The 18400-nt window shown below is 37.8% G+C and overlaps 1 protein-coding gene across 1 annotated transcript in view; it reads left to right on the forward strand.

Moving 5' to 3' along the window:
- SEC24B (SEC24 homolog B, COPII coat complex component) overlaps positions 1-17972 on the forward strand; it is a 92344-nt gene extending 74372 nt beyond the window's left edge. The window contains exons 16-25 of the mRNA XM_027837383.1: positions 2623-2771; positions 5743-5901; positions 6699-6872; positions 8082-8192; positions 10970-11145; positions 11469-11606; positions 12186-12290; positions 14621-14713; positions 16330-16433; positions 17090-17972. Of these exons, the coding sequence (XP_027693184.1) occupies positions 2623-2771; positions 5743-5901; positions 6699-6872; positions 8082-8192; positions 10970-11145; positions 11469-11606; positions 12186-12290; positions 14621-14713; positions 16330-16433; positions 17090-17204 (1324 nt within the window). The 3' untranslated portion in view covers positions 17205-17972. The remainder of the gene's footprint in view (positions 1-2622; positions 2772-5742; positions 5902-6698; positions 6873-8081; positions 8193-10969; positions 11146-11468; positions 11607-12185; positions 12291-14620; positions 14714-16329; positions 16434-17089) is intronic.
- Positions 17973-18400: the final 428 nt, after the last annotated feature.

The following is an 18400-nucleotide window of genomic DNA, read 5'->3' on the forward strand; positions in this document are numbered from 1 at the left end:
ATATGTGAGAAAAATTAAGTTCATCAAACATTTTAAGTACCCATCATGTGCAGGGCATTATGTTCTAGGTGCTTGTGATGCCAAGACAAAAACAAGCCGTCCTTTGACCTAATGGTGCATAAGCACAAAAGTAAATACAGAGTAATTTCAGGAAGAACAGAGTACTTATTGGACTCTTGGAAAACCTGGACTTTGAGGAAAGTTAGGGATTCAGAGAGGCAAAGATGAAGACCGGAAAGGTAGGAAGGGGCCAGGTCGTGAAGATCTTTAAAAGTCAAACAGAGGATTTTATTTGGTCCTGGAATAAGTGGCACCAGGAGCCACTTCAGGTGACTGAATAGAAGAGTGACACGATGGAACTTGTGTTTAATTAAGGAAGATCGGTTTGATAACTGAACGGAAGACTGGCTGGAATCAGGAGAGAATTGAGGCAGGCTCACCAACCAGAAGACTGTTAGAATGATCCAGGCATGAGTTAAGGAGGGCATGCATCAGGACAGTGGCAGGGGCAGAAGGGATGAGGCGGCATATGAGAGAAATGTTGTAAAGGAAGAAATAACAGGACATGGCAACTGTTTGAGTGTGGATGAGAGAGTCAGGTGTCAAGAATGACGCCTAGGTGCGCTGAGTGACTGTGGGATGGTGGTGCCCTCCATAGCAATTGGGAAGCTTAGAAGAGAAGAAGGTTTGGGGAGGAAAGATAATGAGTTCAGTTTTGGATATGCCACGTTCAACTAGTCTACACGACATCCGTTTTGAAATGTCTAGCAGGGAGTAAGAATGAGATCAAGAGAAAGACCAGAGCTGGATGATTAAATCTGAGACTCATCTACATAGAGATGATAGTTGAAACTGTGAGAGCTGATGAGATCATTTAGTGAAATCACATATAGAGAGAAGAGAGTCTTGGGGAATACCCCAAGTTAATAGGTCTATGACCTAAATGAAGATCCACCTTAAAAGATGCTCTGAAGAAATGTTCTGAGAGGTAGGAGGAAAAAAACAAGGAGAGAGCAGTGTCACAAAAAAACCTAGAGAGAAGAGAGTAACATAGGAAAAATTAGTGGGAGTTACATTGTAAATGGTTTTAGATGACAGGTTGTGAATTTTAAACTTTATCTAGTGAAAATAGTCAAAATTTATGAATAGGGGAGTGAATTAGGGAGATCGGTTTTAAAAATATCTATTTCGTGAGAGGATGCTTTGAGGTTGGGAGTGCTGGAACCAGTCATTGTTCTTTGCCTTAACTATTGGAGTAGCCTCCTGCTTGGTTTCTCAGTTTAGTGGAGAGAAGGGAGTATATATGAAAGATGTTGTAGGGGTGCAGTTCACAAGGCATGGCATTGGATATTGGGTAAGAGAAAGTAAAGTCAAGGATAACTCCAAGATTGCAAACCCTTGTAGCCGGAGGGATGGTGGTGCTGTCAGTAGAAATAGTGGTAGGATTGGTAAAGCAAATGGTAAGTTCTCTTTTGAATATATTGAGTATGAGACATCCAGTGTCCAATAGGCAGTTGGTGAAAGAGACTAGGGCTGATGTATGAATTTCAGAATGATTTACATAGAGAGGATAATGGAGAGATCAGAGAAGATAAGAGGATATTGAGTGACACCTACACATAGTGGATAGGGAACATGATAATCTAGCAAGGAAGACTGAGAAGGAAAGGTCTGACTGTTAGGAAAAGAGCCAAGGGAAAGAGCAAGGGTCAGGCAAGTTCTATACAGATGAGCATTATGTCCAGGAGGGTGAGGGTATGGTCAACGGCATCAGAAGCCACGAAAGAGGTCAAGTAGAATAAAGGCCAAGAAAAGGCCTATAGGTTTATCAGTTGAAGCTGTTGGTAATGTAAAGAGCAGTTGTTTAAGTTCTCTAGGGTCGGTTGTGTAAAGGTTGGTCTTGTTGGCAGGAAGGAAAGAAAAAAATTGAGCACAATGAAAAAGGTTTTGAAGTATGACATTGGAGGGGAAAAATGTGTTTACAGAATTTTAGAATTAGAAGGGACTCCCCCATTTTTGTCCAAGTAAAAGAAGCACCCCACTACAACATCTTCAGTAAACACTTTTCCTTCTTTTAGAAGACCTGCAATAAAGACAATCAAGTAATAATAATAATAATAATAACAACTACTCATTTATATAGTGCTTTAGGATTTATCCCTGTCTTACAGATGAAGAAACTGAGTCACATAGAGGTTGAGTGACTTGCCCAGTGTCCCACAGCTGTTGGGTGTCCAAGGCAAGATTCTAACTCAAGTCTCTTAAATCCAAGTCTACACTGTATTCACTGTCAAGGCAGCCCATTCCATTTATAAATAGCTCTAATTATTTGGGGTTTTTTTCCCCAAAAATTAAGCCTCAATTTGCCTCTTAGCAAACATAAGTTTCTACCCATTACTCCTGGATCTGTCCTCAGTGGTCAAATGGAATAGGTCTGTTCCCTTCCACGTATAGCCCCTCAAATACCCAAAGCCAGCGATTCTGTGCCTCCTCCAGTCTTCTCATTTCCAAGCCAACCCTGCTGTGTTCCTTCCACCAGTCCTCATAGCCCTTCACCATCCTGGTTGCTCTCCTCTGGAAGCTTTTTAGTTCATTGATGTCTTTCCCAAACTACATATCCAGACTGAATGCAGCCGTGGTCTGCCCAGGAGACAGCCCAGGAGAGCCGTGGCCTTCCTTGTCCCTAGCAGCTCAGCCTCTTTTAAAGCAGACCACAGTGCTGTTGGCTTTTCTGGCTGTGCTGGCCCACATGGAGCTCGAAGACCATGAAAGCCCATCCATCTTTTTCACACAAGCTCCTATCTGACCATGCCTCTGTGATCTTGTCCTGTTGTAGAATGCTTTAGATTTGCCCTTAACACATCTTGCCTTAGTAGATCCTGTCCAGTTTGCTAGCCCATCAGAACCTTTATGGACCCTGTCATCTAGTGTCTTATTTATATACCAGTTTGATGCTGTCATCTGCAGATCTGAGAAGCATGCTATGTACGCCTTTATCTAGAGCATTGATTCAGATGTTAAACCCATGTTGGCCAAATGCAGATCCCTGGGACACACTATTGCAGCCCTTCCACGTTGATATTGAGCCATTAAAGACTGTCCTTCAAGCACATACTTTTCAGCCAGTCCCAAATCCATCTAGTTGTGTTATCATATGCCCTGCTTCTCACCATATCTGCCATAAGAGTGGCATGAGAAACTTTGTGCTTTGTTAAAGTGTAGGTAAATTAAATTGACAGAATTCCCTTAAGCTACTAATTTAGTAAACCTGTCTAAAAAGGAAACAAGGGTAGTCTGGCATGACCTCTATTTTTGCTAAAGTCAAGCTGAATCTTTGGGAAGTAAGGGAACAGTGGGGTTTTTTCTTCTATTAAAAAAAAAGTGTTATTTTTACACCATGCATTTCCCAATATAGCCCCACCTCCCCAGATATCCCTTATAACAAATATTTTAAGAGGAGAGGAAAAAACAGTCCAGCAGAATCAACTAGCACATGAACCAAGTCTGATAATGTGGATAGTGATCTACACCCAGAGAGTGTCATTGTCCTATTTTTCCCCCAACCCAAAAAACCAGCAAAGATTCCTTGTTATTTACTAGTGGGAGCAAGAAATTCCAATTAATGCTGTTTGGGAAGTAAGTTGCTCTGCTTTTAACAGAGAGAACTCCAGCAAATATCTAGATATTGCCCTACCTTCACTACTATGTTACATCTCCATGCCAGGCTTGTGATCTTTCCTGAACTCATCTTTCTGCCCAGGTGGTCTGTGGTGTAGTGTCTCCAGTGACAAAATCATTTCTATTTGTCTTCTATTAATTTGTCACCCAGACATTCTCCACCATACTTCCCCCTTCTTGTTTCTGAATTTCCTTATGTAAACATTCCGAATACACAGTGCTGCTACCGTATTGATCTGATCTTGGTAAATCGTGTAAGATACTGGTCTGTACCTGGTTTTTGCCATACTGCTTTCCAGTTTTCCCAGCAATTTTTACCAAATAATGAATTCTTTTCCCAAAAACTTACGTCCTTACACTTGTTAAATACAAGGTTACTGTGTTTATTTGCTGCTGTAAATTGTATGTCTACTCCATTCCACTGGTATATCTTTCTGTTTCCTAGCCAATATCACATAGTTTTGATAATTACTACCTTATAGTTTAACATCTGGTACTGCTAAACCACCTTCCTTTACTTTTTTTTTCCCCATTAGTTCTTTTGATATTCTTGACTTTTTGTTCTTCTAAATGAATTTTGTTATTGTTTTTTCTAATTCAGTCAAATAATTTTTGGATAATTTAATTGGGATGGCATTGAATATATAAATTAGTTTAGGTAAAATTGTTGTATTTGCTGTATTGGCCCTGCCTACCCATGAACAATTAATATTTCGCAAGTTATTTAAATCTGATTTTATTTGCATAAAGTTTTTTATAATTTTGTTCATATAGTTCCTGGATTTGTTTTGGTAGGTATACTCACAAACGTATGTCTATGTTATTTTAAACAGAGTATCTCTTTCTTTCTCTTCTTGAAGGGTTTTGTTTGTAATATATAGGAATGCTGATGATTTATATGGATTTACTTTATATCATGTTACTTTGCTAAGATCATTAATTGTTTCAACTTTTTAGTTGAGTCGTTGGGGTTTTCCATTTTTGATATACCACTACCCCCTTTCCACACTACTCTACACCCTTACCTTTCTATTTCTTTTCATTAAGTTAGGGCCATCCAGAACCACATTCATTTGATTTCATTCCACCAAGTTTCAGTGATACTTAGGAGTATCACTTTTTGCGTTAGGTTGTCTCATTCATTTTGTTTGTTGCCTAAACTTTGGGCATTTAAAACCATGGTTTTACTACTGGCTACTTTCTTGAATGTTGTTTTCAGTGAACTTCTAGGTATTTCTATTGCTTATTCTTTATCCTTGCTGCTCTCTGTGGCACCAAGCTTGGTCGAATACACTTAGGATCTGTTCCCCTTCCTTTTTGGTGATTTATTAGATTTTCAAGATACCAGGCAAATTACATTCTTAACAGCTTTTGATAGGTGTGCTCTAGTCACCAACCAGCAGCCATTTTCTTGGCCAGTTGTTTACCTCCCAAATCAACTTTTCCTTGACTTCAGTGAGCAATAATGAGGCAGACACTATCTGGGCCTCTATGGTCTTCACTTCATTGTCCAAGATTTTGTAATTGCACTGTGCTTAATCTCTGGTAATATGGAGACAAAAATTAAATGGGTTCCTGCCTTCAAATAGTTTACATTCTACTACAGTATTATTTGTGTCCATATGAATCACAAAAACTGGATGGTGGCCATCCATTCTGACAAGTTTTGAAACAGTATCTGTTAAACTCTGCTCTAGGAAGTTAGCAGACCTCTTTTTTGTTTCCGATCAACAAAATGGCTCTCACACTTCAGAGTAAGTTAGGGAAGAATAAAAGGATTGCCTTGCTGCTAAGAGAGCTCAGCTAAGATTCACCCTTAGTTGTCTGCATTGTGTTTATCAGTAAATCTGATATTACGTGTTTCATTAAGACTTTATGTGTTTAGATTATGTATATTTTATTCTAACTTTATTCTACCCAAGTTTCTTATTTTATCCAATCTATACTAGCCATTTAACTTTAAAATTATTTTAAATGCTGAAATGTATCATACTATCAAGTTATGAACCAAAAAAAGTTTGGATTCTTTATCTATAAATAAATATTTATCTTTTTCTTTCCAAGCTTGCATGTCCAAGTATTCTGCTGGTTGCATCTATTATTACCCATCTTTTCATCATACTCACAATCCTTCACAAGCAGAAAAATTGCAAAAAGACTTAAAACGTTATCTCACAAGGAAAATTGGATTTGAAGCAGTCATGAGAATAAGGTGTACAAAAGGTAAAAAGAATTGAACTTGAACTGCTGCTTGTTCAAATTTTAATTGAAATGGCTTAATTTGTGAATGTTGTTACCCAGCAAATAAAAAGTCATATGTCATCTAACCAGTGTACTTCCAAATTGTACAGTTTGCTGGCTTGTGCAATGTCTTACTCCCTAATTACTGTCAAATACTTGTTAAAACTTGAAAAAAATATGGGGCAGCTAGGTGGCAGTGGATAGAGCACCGACTCTGGAGTCAGGAGGACATGATTTCAGATCTGGCCTCAGACACATAAAAACTAGCTGTGTGACTCTGGGCAAGTCACTTAACCCCAGTTGCCTCAGTAAAAAAAAAAAAAAATTGATTTTCTGCTTTATTAAGGGAAAAAATTAAAATACAGTTCAAAGTGGAGTGGAGATAGAAACAAGGAATTAAAGTTCCCTTAAAATGAAATTGTGTTAAGAATGTTGTGACGAATTATCCCCAATTTATATTTATTTCCCTGGTTTTATGAGAATTTGAAAGAATGCAGTCTAATACCACATTTCAAATATTAAATGAATGGGCAAAGACCTCATTTGCTGTAGAATATTACATATATATTTATCCTCAGTCACATAAGGTAAAATATCATTGAGACTATGGGTATGAATGAACCAAATTTATAGTCTTTGTCTTGTATAAAGCTTAAATGATATATTTTAGTCAGTTTGAGATCCCAATCCACCTCACTCTACCACACACAATAAGTACACTTCTAAAGTAAATTTTGTCTGTTGTCACTTTGACCTAAATCTAAATTTTTGCATTTTAGGTCTTTCTATACACACTTTCCATGGAAATTTTTTTGTTCGATCTACTGATTTGCTTTCCCTTGCCAACATCAATCCTGATGCTGGATTTGCAGTCCAGATGTCAATTGAAGAAAATTTAACAGATACTTCTCTGGTGTGTTTTCAGACTGCCCTATTATATACCTCAAGCAAAGGTAATTTAAATAGAACTTCAGTAAAGCTTTCTAGAGCACTTACTGTTCTTATCTGAGAGAGATAGCCTACACTAGCCTTTCAGCAGTATAAATAGTGCCTCAGAAAAGAGTATTTAGTTTAGTCAGGAACAGATGTTTTTGGCAAGTGACTTGTGCAGAATCTCATTGATGGTTATATCTTTAGCATTATCTCTACTAAGAATACAGAGCTACCCTTTTGCAAATCTCTTGCATTGAAATGCCTTATATACATTATCAAGGTAGTCTGATTTTTCTGCCATTTTACCAAACGTGACATATTTCAACATGGTTAAAACCACCTGCATCTTAACGTGATTGCCACTAAAAGTCTGATCCAGATTTTCAACCTTGGTATATAATTTAATGTGATTGTTATAGTTTGTTTCGTAAATGTAAGTAAGGTGAATTTTAGTGTGTGAAAGGTGGATTTTTGTTATTCTTTCTTAGAGTCTTCTTTCCCAGGATCCATAGCCATAACAATCTCTAGTTTCCAGGTGTTAGATATGAGTTCACATGATCATGGTTTCTACTGCACAGTCGTGGTAGATACAGGGATGAGGTAATGTAAAATTGTGAGGCTATTGCTGGAAATATGCCTTCTCTGTCTGTTGCCTTATAAAGCAAGTGGGCACTGGTCAGTGACTGGGGACCCCCTTAGGCTGGAATGCTGTGCGTGCCTCGATTAGCCCCCATCAAGTTTTGAGAGGGGGAATCTGTGTGTTTGCCTCAATCGGCCCCCATTGAGGCTTGAGGGGCTTTAGGGGCGTGCACAAGTTGTGCTTGTCTCGACTGACCCCATCGAGATGGAGGGGTAGTTGCCCCCCCTCTTCACGCCGGCCACTCCAAGAAGGGTTGTTGGGGAATGTTAGGAGTTGGTGCTCCCGTGATCAGCTAACTCCCTTTGAGAAGACTAGACTAGAATAAAATAAGCATATTTAACCCCTCTGAAGCTGTCTTCTTGTCTGACCAGATCACAAGCAAACCTGCTGGTGAGAGGGGTGCTAGAAGCCCTCCTGTGTCTCCTGCTTAAGAAATGGCGTAGTCGATGTGTTCACTTATCAAACAGTAAAGTTTCATGCTGTTTGGTGTTCTTTCAGACTTGTTAATTGTGAGTCTTTCTTAGGTAACTCTGAAGTTTTCTCTTTCCATCTTTTATTCTAATGTATATTTATTCATAACTTTGTTTAGGTGAGCGGAGGATTCGAGTACACACTCTTTGTTTGCCAGTAGTGAGTTCACTGGCAGATGTTTATGCAGGAGTAGATGTACAAGCAGCCATCTGCCTTCTGGCAAACATGGGTGAGTACAAAGATGAAGCAACACTTGTAAGACATGTTTTCTGTCCCATAAGCCATCATTTTGGTATACTTTTTGTACCAAATCTCCTATTTTTATTTACATTTGCTTTTTCCATTTTATCCTGCATTATCAGTTAGCTCTTTTCCATGTATTTTTTTAAGATTATTTGAGAAACTGATAAAAATCTCAATCCAGTTTTCGTCCAGTAAAAGTTTTCAAATATTTCAGTGGTTATTGCCACTTTCTTAGAGCATCAGAGAAAAATCAACCTATGTTAATTACAACTGACGAAATCAACATTTACTGTTATTTCAGAGAAGAATTGCAATTCTGCCCTGTCTGATTTCAGGTTAAGGCCGCAACTGCTCATTTTTTCAGTTTCAGAACACCTGGTGTTTGTAGTTCAGCTGTTTGCTTGTCTGTTACATTGGCAATTTCAGAACAAAGCATGTGCTTGATATGGGCACCTGAGATTTTGAGTATAAGATGGGGGTAAATGAGGAGGAAGGAAGACCTGGATAGATGGCAGTTAACCAAAAAGATCTAGAGGGTTTAATGGACTGAAAGCTCTATGAGTCAGCAGTATAGTTACAGCAGCCAAAAACACTAAAGGAGACCTTGGGCTGCATTAATGAAAGACATGGCTTCTAGGAATAAGAAGGTGGTGATCCTGCTCTCATCTATAACATGTTCAGTTCTGAGTGCCACATTTTTAAGAAGGACATTGATAAACTTGAGAGTGTACAAAGGAGAGCAGTCCTGATGATAAGAGCCTTCAGCCCATAGAATGAGAATTGGTTTAAGGTACTGGGGATATTTGGCCTAGAGAGAGGAGTGAAAGAAGAAAGAGAGACATGAATAGCTGTCTCCAGCTTTAATTATAACCTCAACTAACCAGTGCTGCCGTTGGAACAATTCTGCTCCCATCGCTTACCCCCAGATAATCTTCTGGCTCTGCCCTTGGGGCAAGCTCTGTACGTAGAGCAAAGATGAGAGTAAGAGCCCTGATCCTTTTCGGTTTTGGTGGGGTGAAGTGAGTCACACAGGATGAGCAGGCTTGGATGGATTGTGATTTGGGTGAGATACCCGTATGTTATCTTTCCCCATAACCTCCCACCCCACCTATCCTCCAAATTTCTTATGACACAAAAAGATTAGGAATCTTTAACCCATTCTCTCTTTCTCTTTAGCCTACTTAATACTTTGACTAAACACCCAGTCTCCTTTCCTGTCCTTCACTAACATCTTATCTTCTTTTTTTCTTCTTTTTTGGCCAGTGTGTTGCAGCCTTATGTTACATCATCCTATCAAGTAACTGCTTTCTCCTTCTCTTACTATTCTTGCTTCTCCTTCAGGTCAAGCTTTTCTCTTCCTTCAGCTTCTCCTTTCTGTCACCTGTGCTTCCTGTTCTTACTTCCTCAGGACCTTCTTCATATTGAAGCCTTCTCCTTTAGCTCTCACCCTTCTTTTCATAGCTTTCTCTTTAGAATCTTTTTGAACTTCAGTTTGAAGCTCTTCATTCTTCTGCTTTGGTCTTTCTCATTAACTCCTCAAGTTCTCTCAAATTTCTCTTCCTTAAATCCAATTTTTGGTCTTCTTTTGTATTCCAAAGACCTCCAAACCACTTTTATAATTTCTTACTATTCGACACGAGTCCATTTCCTTGTTTCCTTCACTCAGTCTTCGCCTTCGGGACCCAGAAGGAAAATGTGGTATCACAACAATGTGAAAGAATAGACTAATAATCGTGGACAGATGGACCATGAACCGGACCAGTGACTGAGTACACGATCTGTCTGGCTCATTCACATTTGGGAAGCTGCTTGCTGAATTCCCTAAGTCCAGGTTGCCCATTGCCGCAGAAGCCCAGTGTTCTCATGGTGGTACTATAATAAAATTAAGTAATTTCTTAGGAGGCGGCCTTGGTGCAGAGGACAGAGTAGAGGATTTGGAGTCAGAGGACCTGAATCAAATCCCAGCTGTGCCGTGTTCTACCTCTATGATACTGGACAAGTCAGTTAACCTCTCTGTGGGCCTCAGTTTCCTCATATGTATAATGAGGGGCTTGGTTTCCATGATCCCTGCCATCCTTTTCAGACCTAAATGCTATGATTGGGTGACTCTGTGATTTCACCACTTATGTGTAAGCATGAGATGGGTATCCTAAGTGCTGCGTTGGTACCCTGGAGGTATTAAGAGAAGCAGAGGAAGAATTAGAGGGAGAGATGGACAAGAATAACACAGGATGCAGATCACAGGGATTGCGACTGCAATGGTGCAGGTAATACCCACAGTCATGAGAGTACTAAGTAACTGAAACCAAAGTCTTTCTGAGCGTCAGTCCTTTTTCTGCAAAATGTGAATAATGGCTTGTGTGCCTACAAGCGATTGTGAGAATAAACGAAGGTAATCTGTGTGAAGCTCTTTGTAAACCTTAAAGTGTGTTATGTCAGCTAGAAATCATGGTATGAGCCACATTCGTGCGGTTTCCCTTTAAGTCCTGGAAATACCTTTGAGCACTTCCTGGGAAGTAGTTGCTTTCTCTCCTGTAGAGCCATTAAGTGATTTTAGAATTGAGAAGAATTCACCTAAGAAATACCCCAGAGAGCCCATCCTTGGACTTGAGGATTGTTTCTGTTCTGTCCGTTTTTAGTTGAGATGCTCATTTTTATTCATTCTCTCTCCCACTTCTTACCAAGTGTAACAGTAATCCCCTTTTCATGCTTTCTGGCCCTGGGGCTGCTGTCATTGCTCATGTGGTCTCTCTACCTCTCCAGCTGTGGATCGGTCGATTTCATCAAGTTTATCAGATGCAAGAGATGCCTTAGTGAATGCTGTGGTGGATTCCCTCTCTGCGTACAGCCAGACCTCTTCCACCTCGCAGCAGTCTGCTCTCATAGCCCCCACCTCCCTCAAGCTGTTTCCTCTCTATGTCTTGGCGCTGCTCAAGCAGGTACCTACCTCATCTTGGGTTGTTAGACCAGACTAAGTTGTATTTTTATTTCCAGAAGTTAAGACAAACTCTAAAGTACAATAATACAGGGCGTGGGATACTCTAGCATTTTAGGACTTCTGTGGAGCAGGAATAGAGTGCAGAATGAGGGACGCCTGGTGCATGACTACAAATATGTGATTGCCTGCAACTGTCAAGTCTGCATCTGTCAGTGCTTATACCTAGAATGCATAACTCATATTCTTAATAGATACTTCCTAACTATGAAATGTAACCTATAGTTGTTTAGGTAACTTTTTAATTTACCTTACTTTTCCTCATAGAAAGCATTTAGAACTGGTACTAGCACCCGCCTGGATGATCGTGTGTTTGCCATGTGCCAGATGAAGTGTCAGCCACTTGTTCATCTGATGAAAATCATTCATCCCAACCTGTACAGAATAGATAAACTGACTGATGAGGTATGAACTCTTTTGATGCATAAGTAATTCATTATCGTCTGCAGCCCAGAACGTGGTCAGTGACTGTCTGTCCTCTTTATTTTTTGTATCCTCTTTTTTGGGTGGTGATTGTAAAAATTATATGATGCCCTGCCCTAAAGAGGTGCCTTAAGCGCTCTTTTTCAAAATTCATAGAAACTATCATTGTAGCACCAAAACACAAATATTTTGATGTTAGTTGAAAGAATTAAGTTCACAGAATTTACAGACTTTGCTACATACCCAAGACTATTTTGTTATACTATTTCAAACTGTGATTATCTAGTCCTACAATATTCAGGATATGGTCTCCTTATTGTTTCACTGTTTCAAAAATGGGATTCTCAAGTAACTCCTGATACTCGAGGAATATGGCTGAAAAGGTAGAGCCTAAAAAGTTACATGTGACAGACTGTAAGATAGACGTATTTAAAATAGACTTTGTGAGAAAAATAATTTTAGTTTTTAAAATTTTCTAAATATTTCGGCAACGCCAATCGCTTTTAGTTTTGGTGATATTAACATAAGTTTACTGGAGCCATCTCTGTATTTTCCTTAAAGGGTGCAATACATGTCAGTGACAGAATAGTGCCTCAGCCGCCTCTTCAAAAATTGTCTGCAGAGAAGCTGACAAGAGAGGGCGCCTTCCTTATGGATGCCGGTTCTGTAAGTCCTTAATATTGAATCAGTGTTAAATTTCACTTTGGGTTAGGCAGATTTTTTGATTGAAGACCTTTCATTAGGGGACATTTTTTCTTTCTTGAATAGGCTTGAGTAGTCTTTTAAAAATAATTAGTAAGCTTCATGGTTCCAGATATCTAGTTTGGAAGGGTTTTTTTTGTTTGTTTTATTATCCTGTAGATTTCATTTTGATTAAAGCATATTTTGTGTGGTTTTAGTGAGATCCATGTAAGATATCCTTATGAACTTGGCTACTAGCTAGCATTTTCCCTGATGATAACTTAAATTTTCTTGGTCTTTTTTCCTGTCACATAGCATAGATATAACATGTTTCAGCTGTGTCATCAAACTTGAATCTGTAATTTTATTTCCAGTATTGCTTCTGGTCACTTTGGATAGGGACAAGAGAAGGTCCTAACCACATTTCACTTCTCACAAGAAAAGATGAAAACAGAATCTCTCCAAATCCCAAACAAAAGTAGTCTAATTTCTTTTGAAATGATATGCAATACTGTCGTTTGAGCCTCTCCAGAGAAGGAAAGCATCCAAGTAAATGAGCTTTTCTGAAATACTTTCCGTGAGATTAGTGTCATTGTGGCATGTAGTTATTGGAAGGTGGGTTTTTTTGGGGTTTTTTTTTAGCAGAAACATATTGTTTGGGTGTGCTATGTGCTTGGTGCTGATCAGTGATATACCTATAGGTGGTGCTACTGTATCAAAAATAAATCCACAATAAAATAACTACTCCATAAAACCCTGTCTTATATAAAACTGTATATTTTCATAAAACATTAATATTTCTGACCACATAGCAATCATTTTCTTTGACTTACTGCCTAGAAATATGCCTTTACTACGAAATAAATCATAAGGTTTCATCTCAGACCCTATGAATTGGCAAAGATGTCAATAGCCAGTATTGGAGGAGTTGTGGGAAGGTGACTTGTGCCTTGTTTGTGTAACTGTGAATCAGCACAAACCTATTTGGGGAAGCATTTTGGAATTAATGCAAATAATAAAATATCCATACCTTTTGACCCAGAGATTTTATTACTGGGCTTGTACACCACGGAAGCATTTGATAAAGAAGTCCCCATAATCCACCAAAATATTTGTAGTCACACATTTTGTAACAGCAAGGAATTGGAAGCAGAGTAGATGCTCATAGACTGAGTGGTTAAACAAATTGTGTCCCACGTGATTGTGATAGAATGAATATCACTGGGTGTGGTGACTACAGAGAAGCCTAGAAAGATCTCCATGAAACTGATGGAGAGGGAATTGAGTAGAACTGCCAGGAAGACAATGTATACAATGACTACAACAGTGTAAATGGAAAGAACAGCTACCCAAAAAAAATAAAAAGTGAATGTTGCAACATTAGAAAGAACAAGCCTGACTCAAAAGAAGAGTTACAGGAAGACACCGCCACCCCTCCCCTTTGCTGAGGTGGGAGGGCCGCAGGGCTGAACACTGCCCATGTTCTCAGACCTCTTCAGTGTTCTGATTAGTTGTGTTCTTTTTTTCTTTAAAAAATAGAGTATGTTATGAGTCCTTGGGGAAACTATAGTGATGTGAAAAGCAAAATACATTAGTACAATTTTAGGTTTTTATAGGATGATAGATTTGAAGCTGGAAAAGATCTTAAAAGCTGTCAAGTCCTACCCATTCTTTTTCACAGATAAGGAAACTGGGGACCATAGAGGTTCTAAGTGACTTGCTTAGGTCGCAGAAATAGTAAACATCAAAGCCTAGATTTTCAAACTGTGTTGCATAACTCCTAAGTCAGTGTTCTTTCTATTTACACAGTACTCTTACTGCAGTCTTGTCCTTTTTCTTTGAACATTAGTTGTTATTTGCTGCTTTCAAAAGTCATGGTGCCTTTCTCCTCTAGAGGCAACTCAGCGTTGCAGTGGATAGAGGCTTGGGCCAGGAGTCAGGAAGATCTGAGTTCAGATTTTGCCTCAGATACTTATTGGCTATGTGACCCTGGGCAAGTTACTCACCCTGCCTCAGTTCCCTCATCTCTACAGTGGATATAATAATAGCACCCACCTCACAGGGTTCTTGTGAGGCTCAAATGAGATGATCTATGCAATCTTTAAGAAAAGCTGTATATATGCAGGCTATTACTAAATCGAGGGTTCTAGATTATTAATCACTATGCAACTGACAGTACAGACTACTACTACTCAGGTGTTCTGTTTTCTTTTGGGTTGTTGCCTGATATGAGCTCTTTTGTGTCTGCTAACATGTGGGAAATTATGACTGATCTTCTCTTGACTAATGAGGGCTTTCATTTATTTTTGTTTTAGATTATTTACATCTGGATTGGGAAAAGCTGTGATAATAACTTCATAAAAGATGTGCTCGGTTACCCAAACTATGCATCAGTACCACAGAAACTGGTCAGTGATTTTATACAGTTTATATATTTCTTAAATTGGCTAGCTTTGGGCAATAATAAATGGTGCCTCTTCAGCTGACGTTTTAACTGTAACTCTGGGAGGCATATAAGCCTGTAAACTTGTAACAGTATTAGGGAAACAAGTAAACACCTGCCATTTCATGATTAAAATGAATATATTTTCATTTTGTAAGCTAGGTACTGTATACTTAAAATCACTCCATACATAAGTTAATATTGTAAAATAATTTACCTGTATTTTTTCTTTTTTAAACAAAAAACACTAAAACTTTACTATAATCTTGCATTAATGTTCTTTACCAGTGGCCATTGTAGGTATTATGACCTGGGGGGCAGTGTATACGTTTGAAAATAAAGTACTAAATGGACATACATACTTTGGAGTCATAATTATAGAGCCATTGATATAGATTAGATCCTTCCTTGTCAGTATCATTACCAGAGACAGATAAGAAGAATTCCTAATGCTAATTAGTCCTCTCCCCAATCAAGCTCTGGAGGATCATCATAAGAGTTTGGAACAAAATTTAGATCACTGAGAATCAGAGAATCAAGCATGGGATCCAGCTCATTTTTCTGTCTGCTGTTATTGGAGCTCCCTTCTCCTCATTCTTACACCAGAGCACTCCAGTTTGGGAGAAGCCAATTTTGTGGCAGCGTTTGATTCTATAAGAATTGTATAAATAGTGACTAATCACATATTGAAGTGTTCAGTGTTCAAGTCCATTTAGGAATTAGTGAAGAGAAATTGGACATCTTTTTTTGCATGTAAATGGCTCCTCATTTTTAAGGCTGAATTCTTTTGAGTGTATTTCTTTGATTTTGGTAATATGGCAACATGTAATGAGGAGAACTTAAGTCATGGCTATTTGTAAAGTTTAAGCTTTTCATTAATGGTAGCATCACCTTATGTCTACTATAAGCAGTAAGAAATAGAAATACAAGCTTTGAGTAGAAATAAAGTAATTTCTTGTTCTCGGTCTGTTTGCAAGTCAGTATTATATGGCATTATTATTATTGTTTTGTTTTGCTTTTAAGGAAAAAGGAAAGAAAAAAATTGCTTCTGAATATAGTGCTGTTGAAGAGTGATATTTACAGTATATTGACCTGAATAATGAGGGAGTCATATTTCCACCATTATTGTTAACTAGTGTTAATTTCAATAGAATCATAAAAACAAAAATTGAAAGGAGTAAAAGTCGGATCAAAAAGCTCAGTATTTCTGCATCTTTGATTTCTAAAGTGTCCTTTTAAAAATTTTAAGGAATAAGGAAACAGGATGGAATTCTTTCATACTTAGAATAGTGGTAAATAATCTATCATTCAGGAGTAGCCTCTTCCATAGTCGACTTACATATCAAGATTTATTCCTATTTAGAGAGAAAAAATGATATAGTAAGAGTTTCAATGGCATACTAATTCCTGGACGTGTTCTACTAATTTCAGTAATAGAGTGGTAAATTCAACTTAAAACTTATCCAAAATTAAGCTTTCTTCATTTTTCTGTTGCTTTTCTTTTAATAAGTTTAAATTCTAACAGTTCTACTAAAGCCCTTAGGAAAAGAAGTAACATTCTTATCTCATCTTTTGACCTAGACACATCTTCCAGAGTTAGATACACTTTCCTCAGAAAGAACCAGGTCCTTTCTTTCCTGGCTTAGAGACAATAGGCCATTGTGTCCAATTCTCCATGTGATAAAGTAAGTATTTTCATAACTTTATTATGGAATTTACCTTTCCTTTGTACATCTGTATGGAAGTGATTGATTTTTTTCCCTAAAAGACTGAATTATTTTAAAACAAAAGAGTAACATTCACTTAGCCTCTCGGAATATCCTCTGTACTGCACATATCCTTTCTCTTTTTTAATATAGAATGCCTAGTCTTAATTTCTTATTTTAAATTATAACAAGTATAGTGGGTTCAGTGATTTCTTTTAGTTTCAATTCAACTTACAATCGACATCCTCAATCCAAGTACTTTTCTTCTCTATTGAGCATTTAGTATTTGTTTCCCTAACAGAAATCTTGTTCCAATCCCACTTCATTTCATGGAAGGAACCGAGAGCTCCTCAGCTCTTGAAAGTTGTGCTACCAGAGCACAAACTTTGACATCTTGCCAGAGTAGAAGAGTTTTGCATATGAGCCCAGTGAGGGACTCTGTCTTTCACCCAAGTACTAGCTTAGCTAAGATCAGTTTCACCATCGGATGAATCTTTTGGTGATGGTATTGTTCAGTGTGGAGTGCTTGTGAATCTGTCTTGGTGATAGGGATAAGTCTTGAAGTGTACAGTTTGACCTGTATTTGAGACCAGGTTTTAATGACTCCAGTTAATGTTTTTTCTTTCCCTTTTCAGGGATGAGAGTCCTGCCAAGACAGACTTTTTCCAGCACTTAGTTGAAGACCGGACAGAGGCTGCATTCTCTTACTATGAATTTTTGCTTCATGTTCAGCAGCAGATTTGTAAGTGAAATGGAACCAAAGAAGAAGAAAAACATCATGACTTTTGAGACAAGCATAAGCTGTCAGAGAAGCACATGGGAAATTTGGAAAGAAAGCATTTGCAATGCACCCCACCCTTTCTGAAGCTTTGACAGTTAAAGGTGAAGAATTGTCTGCTAGAAGAAGGATTTATTTCAGCCTAAATTAAAAGTTAGTAATGATGATGCTATTTCACTAACTACATTTTAAATTGGTTTATACACATTTCCAATAGTGCAGCAGTACGGTCCTATTAATTGCAAGCTGGCAAATTTATGTAGCTATGTGGAATGATGTTTCATAATGTAAAATTAGATAAATCCTTTTTCTTACATTTAATAGAATATTTCCGAACTTAAACTCTGACGAGAGACGCCAAAGGGCAATGGTACCAGGTTATTTGTTTATATGAATTACTTTTTAACCAGGAATGATTCGTATTCATTAAATGGATTCACCATTTTCCCAGTGAAGACTATAGAATTTCAATACACGTACTGTAGAAATAAAATATATAATGTACATAAATGTTACATTTGTAAAGAAATGTAAAAATGTAACTACAGAATATGAATTGCTTAAAATGTGCTACATTGTTGGATGTTTGATGACAGATCTTTTTGTCCCAGTTAGAGAATGAGGTTGACTAATACATATTAAGAATGGAGTCCACATAAGAAACACTCTTTGTAATTCTGTTAAATCTTTTATGTGGAATTATTTATGATCACCTTACTAATTAAAGATATTTTGCTTGATTGTGTGTGTATTTTTTGTAACCGATATTTTTACATGTCTGAGATGTAGGATTTGGTAACTTGCGGGAAATTATACGTTGAATTTAATATGCTGTATGTCAATATATTTTCATTGATCTATGACTATCACTATGTGTTCCTTTTCTAAAAACCAAGTAACTTTTCAAGAGGGCTAATTATTGTTAGTGTCATCACTTGTCTCATTGTGCTGGTAAAAGAAATGTTCTCAATCCTCACATTGCTTTAATTTGAAGTTTTCAGAAATGACGTGACCACTCAGTTTAACTGACTTACTAGAAGCACCACCTTGAATTTTTATAGTGCCTTCACTCATTCTGAAAGAAATGCTTCAACAACAGTTTAGTTATTCATTAAAAATTAATAATCTATTACAAGTACATTGAGACTAGAGATTGTTACCGCTATGT

Source organism: Vombatus ursinus, unplaced genomic scaffold (assembly GCF_900497805.2).
Source record: "Vombatus ursinus unplaced genomic scaffold, bare-nosed wombat genome assembly UNPS02014821.1, whole genome shotgun sequence".
NCBI classification, from domain to species: Eukaryota; Metazoa; Chordata; class Mammalia; order Diprotodontia; family Vombatidae; genus Vombatus; species Vombatus ursinus.